This window comes from Tachyglossus aculeatus, chromosome 13 (assembly GCF_015852505.1).
Source record: "Tachyglossus aculeatus isolate mTacAcu1 chromosome 13, mTacAcu1.pri, whole genome shotgun sequence".
NCBI lineage: Eukaryota > Metazoa > Chordata > Mammalia > Monotremata > Tachyglossidae > Tachyglossus > Tachyglossus aculeatus.
In genome coordinates, this window is record NC_052078.1 from 8237244 (window position 1) to 8249491 (window position 12248).

The window sequence follows — 12248 nt, forward strand, 5'->3', positions numbered from 1 at the left end:
ACTTGAAGCCTTCTGGGTATCTGAGTTCTGGCCTTTTGGTCCAGGGGACAATGGTGGTTTAGTCCATTTCCAAAGGAGACTCCTTTTCCCTCCAGGATACCCTAGAACACCTCCCACAGGACCTACAGAGCTGGTCAAAGCATCCCTTAGCCTGGCATCCCATTGCCTGGCAGTTGAAACTGGCATTTTTGCCTAATGTTTCCCCTGAAAACCTTTTTGAACAGTATCCCCAGCTTTCCAACATCAAAGGCCTTTTACTAATGGGAAAAGAGGGATGAGATGGAGCAGAAGGACGTGTGGACTACTAATTTTTTTAGGGACCCAAGTTTGTGATTTGAGCTGTAGTACTGGGAGAAAAATCAAGAAGAGGATGAGTCCTTTGTTGTGTTCCCACTGTTGGGTAGGGACTGTCTCTATATGTTGCCAACTTGTACTTCCCAAGTGCTTAGTACAGTGCTCTGCACAGAGTAAGCGCTCAGTAAATTTGATTGATTGATTGTGTTGATTTTCTGCTTTAATATCAAAATGGGTTTACAGGCCCAGATCATTTCTTCAGTGAAGTCACATGGCAGTGAACTTTGAACTTCAGAGAAACAGATGTTTATTAATGTAATCTTAGTGCCTAGTTTTAAATATAGTTTTGAGCATCATTTTGTAGCCATGTAAGTAATCCATAACTAGTTTATCATTATATTCTCATTCTTATTAATGCTTTTTTGAGGTTACCCTAGGCATGGTACAGTGAAGCAGTCTAGTGCGATGTCACTGAGTAAAGCTTTTGTGGCCTTGTGTCAGAAAGGACAGATATTTCAAATAGACTTCTCACTGCCAGTTCAGATTACCTCTTCCTTCCATGCACTTGGAAATAATCCCACCACAGATTAGAACTCACAGATCCCATCTCCTCAATATTACAGATTTATAACCAAACTAAAATGAATCGACAAATATCACTCTGAATTTGTTGTCTAATAAGGTGAAAATGAGTCAAAAGAGTAAGTTGTTAAAGCGTCTATTATACAGTCAGTTCTGCCAGAACGCATGTTTTTTCTGCAGGTTTTGGGTAGAATGCGACAGTGAAATTAGGGAATGCTCATCTGATAATGCAGCCTATCTGGATGCAGTGCAGATTAGTTTTAGTAGAAACAGTTGTGCACGTGTTGGATACTGCTTGACACAATTTTCCCTAATAGAGGTTCTGTGAAAATACAACCCCCACATTATAGAACCGGGTGTATTTTATGACACTGCTTCTTTAAAATCACATGTGTGCTTGAGGAATGCCTTCCTGTGTGAAAAAGCTATTCCCCCCATAAACCCCAAATCATAAAAGAATAATCCCCCAAAGAAGGTAGAGAATAAATCAGTGTGATAATAAGACTGGCATACATACCCAGGGCCTGAAAGGAATCAGGATGGGTATAATGGAAATTGGGACACAAGCCTAAAAGTAGTTTAATTTACCCTGCTGCCATTCTGTTCATCTTTGGTTCATTTCCATGGGATTCTGATTGTGAAGGAATAGTAAATGTGTTTGGTTCAAGAAAATGTATGGATTCCCTTAGCCAAATGATCTGAGGAGTCAAAGGAAATGCAGTTGAGCAAAAGGCAGCGGCAGTGATATTGGCGAATGAGGACAAAGGCAAAAAAACCAATGCACACTTCTGTCTTTTAGATTTCTGAAAATAACTCATCAGTCTGGGTACAATTTGGTAGTATCTGTGTTTTGAAGAACGGAGGGGGTTGCAACAGTTGTGCCACACCTTCACTGTGGCGGATTTGGCAAGGAACAGTGTTTCTGCCTTCCCCCGGGGAAAGCTATTTCCCAGAGATTGACCTCCTGGCAGGCCTAATCCTCCTCTCCAGCCGGCTCCCAGGGGACCAGCCTGGAGTTCAGTCATTCTTTGTCTTCCTGTCCAGCCACTGCTGTCTGGAGAGCAGGCTTCAAAAGGCCTCATTGACCCTTTTCTCCTCTCCCTTTCTCCCCCACCCCCCCGAATCTCATCATTGGTATGGCTGCCTTTTTCCCTGGATAAGCAGTGTCAGTGACCAGGCCTGTCTGTCCTGCCACCACCACAGTGAATCTCACTCCTTGGGGAGGGAAGTCCGATGACCCAAGCCGCCTTCTTTCTTTATTGTATTTGTTAGGTGCTTACTCTCCACTAGGCACTGTATTTTAAGCACTGGGATGGATTCGCGATAATCAGGTTGGACACAGTCCCAGCCCCACATGGCGCTAACGGTCTGTCGGAAGGCGAAGGACTTAGTCCCCATTTTACAGATGAGGAAACTGAGGCATAGAGCAGTTAAGTGACTTGTCCAAGGTCACATAGCAGACAAGCGGCACAGCCGAGACTAGAACCCAGGTCCTATGACCCGCAAGCCCTGGGCTCTTTCCACTAAACCATGCCACTTCTCTCTCTCTCTACCCACCACTGGTGCTGCAAAACAGGTCAACTCTGTTGAGTATCTGTGTAACACTGTGGCCGGGTGAAGGAAGGATGGCTAAGTAAAGGATAAATGTGTAGAGGGGGATGAGTGTGGAGGAGAGGTGGGGCTTGAGGAGAGTGGGTGAGTAATAGGATGGGAAAAACGACCCCAGTGCTCACCCTGGCTCTGGAACTGTGAATAAAACTGGGTAATTTCGCCAGTGGGAGTTGATTTTATGTTCAAAAACACAAATTGCAAAGTACTGGTTTCAAAGTGGTTTGCAGTATGTTAAAGAGAGAAATCAATATCAGTCGCTTAAATCAGTTGTCACTCAGTAATCGAATAAAGTTGGACATTTCCATTTTGAAGCCCTGTCTTAAAATCTAAACTTTCCAAGTTTGAGCCGGGTCCACTTGACTGAAGGACCTTCCCTTTGCTAAAATTAGTAAGTATTTGTTTAAGAGAAGAGACTGTCTAAATGTTTTACGATTCATAGGGCAGAGATAGCACAGCCAGGGCTGTACCATTTAAAAATTATGAGAACTCTTAGTGCCAGATTAGCGGAGAAAAATAACATTTGCTAAAGCTAATTAAAGTTTAATAAGTTTAATAAATGTGATTGTTACAGACAAAAAAAATCATTACAGTACAGGAGAAAATTGTTAAGTTACCATCAGGTCACATAATAAATTGATGGTGATTCTCTCTTTTGAACTATTGCAGATTCCCATTGTACTCTACTGAATTATGCAAGAGATTATGCAAGAAATGGGGCCCTTGGCTTGGCATTGCAGTGTAGAACTTCATTTTTTATACTTTTAAAGCTCAGAGTAGGAAAATTCAATTAGCATTGTGAAAGGAACAGTAAAAAAATGCAGCATTTAGCTGTGAAATACATTTTAAACTTTCCACTTACACAATTACTTAACCAAATCTCATTGACCTCCTGACTCTAAGGGGTTTATGCCATTTAAAAAATCAAATATGCTTGTTTTAGTTCAGCCAAATGTAGCTGAATTAAATCAATGTTCTTTTTATGCCCCTTTGGGGCCTGTTTCAGCTGAGGGTTCCTGAGGAAATTAGAACAGCTCATAAAAAACGATTACAGAGTCTACAGATAGCTGGTCAGTTATCCAGCTCAGTTACCCAGCCTTAGGTGCAAGAATGCTGACTTTTTTCTTTTTGGGTCCAAGCTCTTTCAAGGCACAGACACATACAGGCCAAAGAGGTAGACACGCTAGCAGGCATGCACCCAGGCCTAGGGAGAGGCACAGGGAAAACCACTGGGGCTTGGTGAAGGGTTGGTTCTCCACTTGAGGCTTAATATTTGTTACATCCCCCTTTTTTGATGGTATTTAAGTGTTTACTATTTGCCAGACACTGTTCTAAGCACTGGGGTAGATATAATGTAATTAGGTTGGGCAGAGTCCCTATTTTATAGAGGAGATAACTGAGGCACAGAGAAGTGAAGTGACTTGCCCAAGGTCATCCAGGAGACAAGTGGTAGAGCTGGAATTAGAATCCAGGCCTGTGCTCTAACCGCTAGACCATGCTGCTTCTCATATTTTATGCATCCTTCTCTGTTTATAGAATTATTTCTTGCCTGTCAGCTGAATAAATTGTAAACTCCCCAAGGGCACCTCTAAATCTGGCAGGAAGGCAGGGGAAACATGTTTGATTTTTTTTTGGTTTTTTGAGAGGTCACAACACCTAACAATGGGTTCTCCATGCCAACTGGTAACTGACCAGCTGATTTTGACTCACCTTGACACTCTACTCTTCAGTTTTGATCCAAGAGGAATCAACCAGGAACAGCAGCTTTCCCTAAATTTAGTAGAGGGATTCGGTCTTGGGGGCTACCGTCATTGCAGCCCAGCCTGCGATGCTGGGGTTCCCAAAGGCTGGTTGTGGATAGGAAAAAGGTCAATGGCTCTCTTTGGGTCTTAGCGGGATATTCTGGGTTGAAGCCCTAACAAAGGATAACATTTCCACACTACAATCCACCAATACACTTGGGGCCTTGCATTTTGACTGAGTGAGTGATCAGTATAGCTGGTCAAACTGACCTCCCCCCTACCCTGCAGAAGGAGGGAAGCCCTAGGTAAATATCACCAGCTGCATATTTAACGACACAGCCCCCTGCTCCTTACAACCCTTCAGAGTGCTGAAAACAGAGCAAGATAGAGCCATTAGCAGATTAAGAATGCTTCGGGGTTAAGGAAGATCCCTGTTTACGGGTTGGAGTGGAGACATCCACTTATAAATCACATTCTGTATATCATGCGTATAATATGCAAAACCCTATTGATTTTGATATATGAAGATATTTATAGTCCCTGGTTATTCGAAGCCATCGTAGTATCAACCTTTTCACATATCGTGTGCATTAAGGATGCATTTAACAGTCCCTAGCAGCATAATGCTGATGAAATAGAGTCTGGACTGAAGCAGCCAAAGAGCATGGCAGAAGATAAACAGATGGAGGGGTAAAGGGAGAGGAGAAAGAGTGCCAGTTTTCTTCAGATGGTGGGGAGAAGAGCAGAAGGAATTTATGGCAGTTTCCTAACCTGACTATCCAGTATCGTTAAAGCAAAGAATTGCTCTCCATTTGCTACCTGCCTGTGTCTTTTTGGCCCTTTAAAAAATCCCTATTTCTTGTAGGGCTTGGATCCAGGGTGAGCAGAACAGATGCACACCCTCCTCTCCTCTTGCAGTTATCAGCTTGTACTTTGTAAAGGCAGAAGGGAGGCCACTGAGAGTCCTTAGGTTTTATTCTGCTTAATGCCACGAAGTAGCAATGATAATAATAATAGTTGTGTTTAAGTGCTTACTATGTGCCAAGCACTTTAAGTACTGGAGTGTAGATAGAAGATAACCAGGTTGGACTTCATGTCACCTCTTCCCGCTTCACAGGGGGAGGAACTTACCAAGAAAGAGGAAACAGGCTGAGATAAGTGAAAGGCAGGTGGGCCCAGAGGGCAAGGAGATATCTATCCAGGGATCACCTCGGCAGAAATGTGGACTTTTTGTCTGCTTCGGGGACTTGTTTGAGCTTCTGTCCCCCAGGATCTGACCTGAGCTGCACAGGCCGCTTCCACAGTTGGAGACTTTGAAATAAATGACCATCATCATCATCATCAATCGTATTTATTGAGCGCTTACTGGGTGCAGAGCACTGTACTAAGCGCTTGGGAAGTACAAATTGGCAACATATAGAGACAGTCCCTACCCAACAGTGGGCTCACAGTCAAAAATGGGGAGACAGAGAACAAAACCAAACATACTAACAAAGTAAAATAAATAGAATAGATATGTACAAGGCCAGACCAGGCTCAGGGGTGCGGGGAAATGGGATGAGATAAATGCTGTGGAACGAATGGGTGAACAAGCATTCTAAAAATGTTAAGCTAAACATCCACAGTCCCATCTTTCTGACTGGAATCGTCTCCCCAGGGATTTGTAGTCTCCATTCCAGGAACTCGGCAAACTGGATTAAGTCACGCTCCAGCTAGGAATATTTGAGAGCACAGCAGTTCTTCCTTGACTGGGGAATGATAGACTGAGTAAGCTTTCTCCTTCAGCCAAGACAAGACTGTCCGAGGAGCAAGTTGCGTGTTTCAAGACTTGGGGAAGGAAAAGAGTGATTTCTTAGCTTTTAATATAAATATGATAATATAAATATGATAAAAATATGATAAATATGATACTGCTTGTCTTACCTGGGAAAATACTTCTCCTGGCAGTGATCTTCGTTCATTTATTTGGTACCTCCCGTGTGCAGAGCACTGTGCTAAGCGTTAAGGAAGATTGTGATGGAGGAAAATTAGACATGGTCCCTGGTCCCCACAGTATAAAAAGTGGGTGAGGGACACACAGTGAAAGATTGAAACAAGCAAATAACATAAGGATACTAGGACAACAGTAAGAACAATGAGCTTATATAAATTTACAGATGAGGAAGGCGCTTTCTGTCACTGCAGCAGATCCATGCAGAATCCAGTGGTCACAACATTTACAACCTTCCCGTCACTTACAAGTGTTTGTTTGGAATGCATCAGCTTCTCCTCATTCCCACCAGGATAGGGAGGAAATGAAGATGATAGATCTTTGCAGTCATTCGACTTCTAGCTGCTTGGAGGCAAGGCCCATGTATTGTTGTCCCTTTGAAGCTCTTCTCAGGTTCTCTGCAGTGCTTGATGCCAGCGGGGACTCTGTTGGCTGGCTGTTAAAGAACAGGGCCTAACCATCACTGGACAACCATTTGGGAGGACAGGGGCATAGTATCTGGCATGGCTTAGGGTTGCAGAGAAAATCCACAGTCATTCTCCATGACTCAAGAAAAGGAACCTTGTGCACTTTTATACATTCTTATACATTTTTATACATTATACATTTATACATTTATATATGCATATATATATATTTATATATATGTTTATATATACATGTATATACATTTATACATTTTTATACATTATACACACACCGATGGGCTGTGCCCTCGGGTCTGCCACTTCTGCTGCATATCAGCATCACAGCTAGACCGACCGAATCCCATTCCAGAGGCCGGAAAACGCCATCCAGGCCGTTTCCACAGAACGACTTGGGCTTGCCCTGCAGGGCCTACTCAGGTCCTGCTGCCAGTGTTTCTCTGACTGCTGTTATGGAGAGAGGGATTTGGAGGGGAGGGAGCAAGAGGGGGATTTTGGCTGTGGGCAAGTGGGAAATCCCAAAATATTTCTCTCTCAGAAGGTATCTCTGATTCTGTCCATTGCTGCCATTTCAGGGTCAAAACCCTAGCCCTTGTGGGGCACAGCTCAGACATGCTCCAAGCCCAGCAACAGAAAGCAGGAGTTTCCCAGAGACAGTACGGGTTTCATGATCATATTCTCGGGGATTTGGGAGGAATTATCTGTTTCTGAGTCATATTCACGCTTGCAAATTCTCCCTCCCAAGACCGAGTAAACCCAACTTCACTTTAGATGCCGAATGCAGTGGGAACTTTTTAGGCTGTAGAATTCCTGACAGCTGAGACCCTACCCCTACCCCACGAGGCTCAGCCTTCCAATCATTCATTCATTCATTGTCATATTTATTGAGCACTTATTGTGTACAGAGCACTGTACTAAGTTCTTGGGATAGTGCAATACAAGAATAAACAGACACATTCCCTGCCTAGAATGAGCTTGCACTCTAGATGGGGGAGACAGACATTAATATAAAAAAAATTACTGATATGTATATGAGTGCTCTGAGGCTGGAAAAGGGGAAGAATTAGAGGGAGCAAGTCAAAATGATGCAGAAGGGAGTGGGAGAAGAGAATGGGGTGGTCTTAGTCAGGGAAGGCCTCCTGGAGGAGATGTGCCTTCAATAAGACTTAAAAGGCCGGAAGAGTAACTGCCTGTCGGATTTGAGGAGGGAGGGCATTCCAGGCCAGATGCAGGATGTGGACAAGAAGTCGGTAGTAAGATAAGGGAGTTTGAGGCACAGTGAGAAGATTAGCAGTAGAGGAGCGAAGTGTGTGCACTGGGCTGTAGAAGAAGAGTAGCGAGGTGAGGTAGGAGGGGGGCAAGGTGATGGAGTCCTTTAAAGCCAGTAGTGAGTTTTTATTTGATGTGGAGGTGGATGGGCAACGATTGGAGTTTTTTGAGGAGTGGGGTGACATGTCCTGACCATTTTTGTAAAAAAAAAAATGATCCAGGGGACAGTGAAGTATGGGCTGGAGTGAGAAGAGACAGGAGGCTGGGAGGTCAGCAAGGAGGCTGATCATCATCATCAATCATATTTATTGAGCACTTACTGTGTGCAGAGCACTGTACTAAGCGCTTGGGAAGTACAAGTTGGCAACATATAGAGACAGTCCCTACCCAACGGTGGGCTCAACAGTCTAAAAGGGGGAGACAGAGAATAAAACCAAGCATACTAACAAAATAAAATAAATAGAATAGATATGGACAAATAAATTAAATAAATAGAGTAATAAATATGTACAAACAGATGTACATTTATACAGGTGCTGTGGGGAAGGGAAGGAGGTAAGATGGGGGGATGGAGAGGGGGATAAGGGGGAGAGGAAGGAAGGGGTTCAGTCTGGGAAGGCCTCCTGGAGGAGGTGAGCTCTCAGTAGGGCCTTGAAGGGAGGAAGAGAGCTAGCTTGGCGGATGGGCAGAGGGAGGGCATTCCAGGCCCAGGGGAGTACGTGGACTGGCGGTCGATGGCAGGACAGGCAAGAACAAGGTACGGTGAGGAGATTAGCGGCAGAGGAGCGGAGGGTGCGGGGTGGGCTGTAGAAGGAGAGAAGGGAGGTGAGGTAGGAGGGGGCGAGGTGATGGACAGCCTTGAAGCCCAGGGTGAGGAGTTTCTGCTTGATGCGCAGATTGATTGGTAGCCACTGGAGATTTCTGAGGATTTCTGAGATTGATGCAGCAATCCAGGCAGGATAGGTTGAGTGACTGTATTAATGTGGTAGCAGTTTGGATGGACGGGAAAGGGTGGATTTTAGCCCCACACCCTGGGGCTCTGACCCCAAAGTGTAGTTTGTTCCCCATCTTCTGGCTGTACACGGGAAAAGATCCTCTGTTGTCTGTCCCATTCCCCACCCCCACCGGACTATAAGCTCGTTGGGGCAGTGAATGTCCCTGTTTATTGTTGTATTGTACTTTCCCAAGCGCTTAGTACAGTGCTCTGCACACAGTAAGTGCTCAGGAAATAACGATTGAATGAATGCATAGCAAGAAGAGGAGAGCGAGTAGGAGCCCAACGTTTTGACCCACGTGAGTTGCTCATTCTCTGGGGACTTATCGGGGTCGATGGTGAAGACTTTTTGGGAACTCTTTGTGTGTGCGTGTGTGTGCGGGCGCGTGCCCACGCTCAGAAAGCCACGTTGTTTGTCCTGTGCTCTCTCACAGGAACTGTATCCGGCGTTCTGCATTCACAATGGAGGGTCGGATCTGGACAGGCTCCCCACTGCCAGTACCTGCATGAACTTACTGAAGCTTCCCGAGTTTTATGATGAAAACCTGCTTCGGAGCAAGCTCCTGTACGCCATTGAGTGCGCCGCTGGGTTTGAGCTGAGCTGAGCCGAACCCTCTGCCGAGGAACGAACCAGTGCCTACCCCCTAAACAGCCCCGACCCACCAACCCAGGGCATCGGGCTAGGTTTCCGCAGCTCTCCTGCCTTCTCAAATGCCCCCCTTAGACTTCATTTTTCTCTCGTTTTCTTGGTTAACTTACGACTTGTTCCGTAACCGTCACTCATCTCACGTCGACCCTGCTTTATTCCGACTCAGAAATAACGAATGCTGGGCGTGGTGTGGCTGGATTAGTGTTTATGCCGAGAAGAGCACATTTTCAGAACAGTGGCAACTCAGTGAAATTAACCAAAGATGAAGCTTTGGCTTTTTGCTGTTTGAATATAAATAACTTCACGAGCTGGCAATAAAGTTGTGTAAAATGCAGCGCGTTGCTCAGTGGGATACGACAGGGTGACTGTCCTGTTGTAAATCTTCTAAGTGAGAAAGGGATGTTTGCAGACGTCCTGGAAGGTGGGGAAGGGCTTGGGGATAGGGAGTGGGGGACAAGATGTGTACTATCGAAACGCCACATCGATCCTCCTGTGGTAAAATTGTTTACAAACCTTAGCCACGGCAACTAAAACAAAATCACATTTGTTTCAGGCTGCCACCTGCTCCCGAAATAATAGGCTTAAGAAAAGTAGCATTTATCATATTTTATTTGTGCTTTCTAAGGGAATTTCAAGAGATTGGATTCGCATGCTTATTTTAAAGTGCTGCATTGGGCTGCATCATGATGAGGTGGACATCACCTTAACCAGATGTAAAATATACCTGCTTCTCTGTTCAGTTTCCGTCGGTCTCCTCCTGTACCTTTACAGATTTTCCTCTCGTATGTATCAATTCCCCATGGCATACACAGTCCGTACAGTAGTAATGACTTTGGAAGAAAGTATATTGTAACATCTATTAAAAACCATCTGAACCAAAGTATCAGGCTTTTTCTTTTCGCTCTGAAGCCTGCTGGATTCATAGCCTTGTTATGGCTTCGCTCTCCTCCCTCACCACATCTGTGCTGTAGAAACCAATCGAATTGGTTATTTTGGGGGCCAAGCAGCTTCTGTGGCCATCTGCTGCCTTGCGTGGTTTTGCTTAGGAAAGACGGTGGAAGCAGGTTGCCGAATGTAGTTCGACGGCCAGGGAAGAAAACTCGAGTACCTTGGCGAGAGGAAACGGTCTCTAATAATAGGCACTTTATTGGGTCAGGATTTGTGTTCACATTTAATTTAACTGATTAAAAACAGTAAACAACTCAAAACATCAGATGTGAAAAGAAAGCACACCCTCTTTAATGTTACAGACAGAAAAGATCACCAGAATTTACAGTCCAGTCTCTATTCATCTCTTATGCTGAAGGTATTTTACTGTCATTGGAGGCTCTGTGGGACATCATTTTTAATTGACAGTAACCAGCAATATGCTTTTAAACGCGAGAAGACTCTGATACTTTTAAGATATTTACTAGTATCATGATAAAAATGTATAATTTCTTTGGGTAATAAATGAAGTGTTCAAATGCTATTTGTAGTCTTGATATACAGAAATAAAATAATGGATTTTCTTTTTGATTTTGCTTTAGGCTGCTTTATTTATGTTGAATGTTATGTGCTTCACATACTCCTTGATGATAGTGTCAGGGGAATAATATTTTGCTTTCAAGCTTAGGTGATGAGTAGTTAGAATTGATGAGGGATTGATGGTTGCTGTTGTCTTTTTTTCTTTTATGCCGCTCCTATTTCTTTTATAACTTTATTTTTGTATACCTGTAAATGACTTTGAAATTGCATTCATTTGCTCTAATTCCAGGGCCCTGTTTTATGTGGCCAGTGGCTCATGAACTCTTTCTTTCAACCTGCCGGGCATGGCAGCTTCCAATCCATGGTTCAAGGCTTTGTCTCCAGTAACCTCTGATGTCTCAGAGACTTTGAAGTCTGAGCAACCAAACCAAGGTTAGGAATGACTGTATTTGGGCCACAGTTCTAGGCCCAAGAATTCCTTGATGTTAGTCCTGGCTCTGACCAAGACTTAACTATCGTCATTTCACCCTCCTTGCATGCCTGCCCACAGGGAACGGGGCTTAATTCCAGACCCTTCTTCTCATTCACTTGTTTCCTCCTTGTGAAATGGAGGCTGCACCATATTCCTCCCGTTGCCACCGTGAAGTTTGAATAATAATGTATAATCAATTTGAAGAATATCTAATGAGCCATTTTACTCTTTATCCTTTTTGCTACAGGATTTCTGCCTGGAGAATGTCGCAGACATGTGGCTTCCTGTACCTCCCTTGGGAAATTGGTCTCAAATTCAATGGTAGAACTTGTCTCCTGCTATTCAGCTTGAGTCGCAGTTCAATTAGTTAATGCTTAATTTTCCATGCAAATGAGGGGCAAGGAGACTATGAAGGACTGAGATGTTTTGAAAAATCCAAACTTCATATTAGCTAATAGTTTCATCTGCCTCCCCACATTTTACTAGAGTGATAAATACAGTTGGAGCAAAATCAGATTTCATCAGTCAATGGTATGTTATTGAGCTTCTACTCTGTGCAAAGCATTGCAGTGAGTGTGTGGGAAAGTACACTAGAAGCAATAGATCTGGGGCCGTGCCTTCAAGAGGATTCAAGTCTAATGGGGGGAAAACCAATATAACATCTTGTCCCTCCTAACCCTGGGATTTGTAAGTAGTTTTCATTTATAAGTAGTAGTTTTCATTTGTAAGTAGTAGTTTTCATTGGTTTCATTGGTC

At 44.0% G+C, this 12248-nt stretch overlaps 1 protein-coding gene across 1 annotated transcript in view; it reads left to right on the forward strand.

The window, feature by feature from the left end:
* The window catches only part of UBE3C (ubiquitin protein ligase E3C), a 117194-nt gene extending 106123 nt beyond the window's left edge, over positions 1-11071 (forward strand). The window contains exon 23 of the mRNA XM_038755613.1: positions 9339-11071. Within this exon, the coding sequence (XP_038611541.1) occupies positions 9339-9509 (171 nt within the window). The 3' untranslated portion in view covers positions 9510-11071. The remainder of the gene's footprint in view (positions 1-9338) is intronic.
* Positions 11072-12248: the final 1177 nt, after the last annotated feature.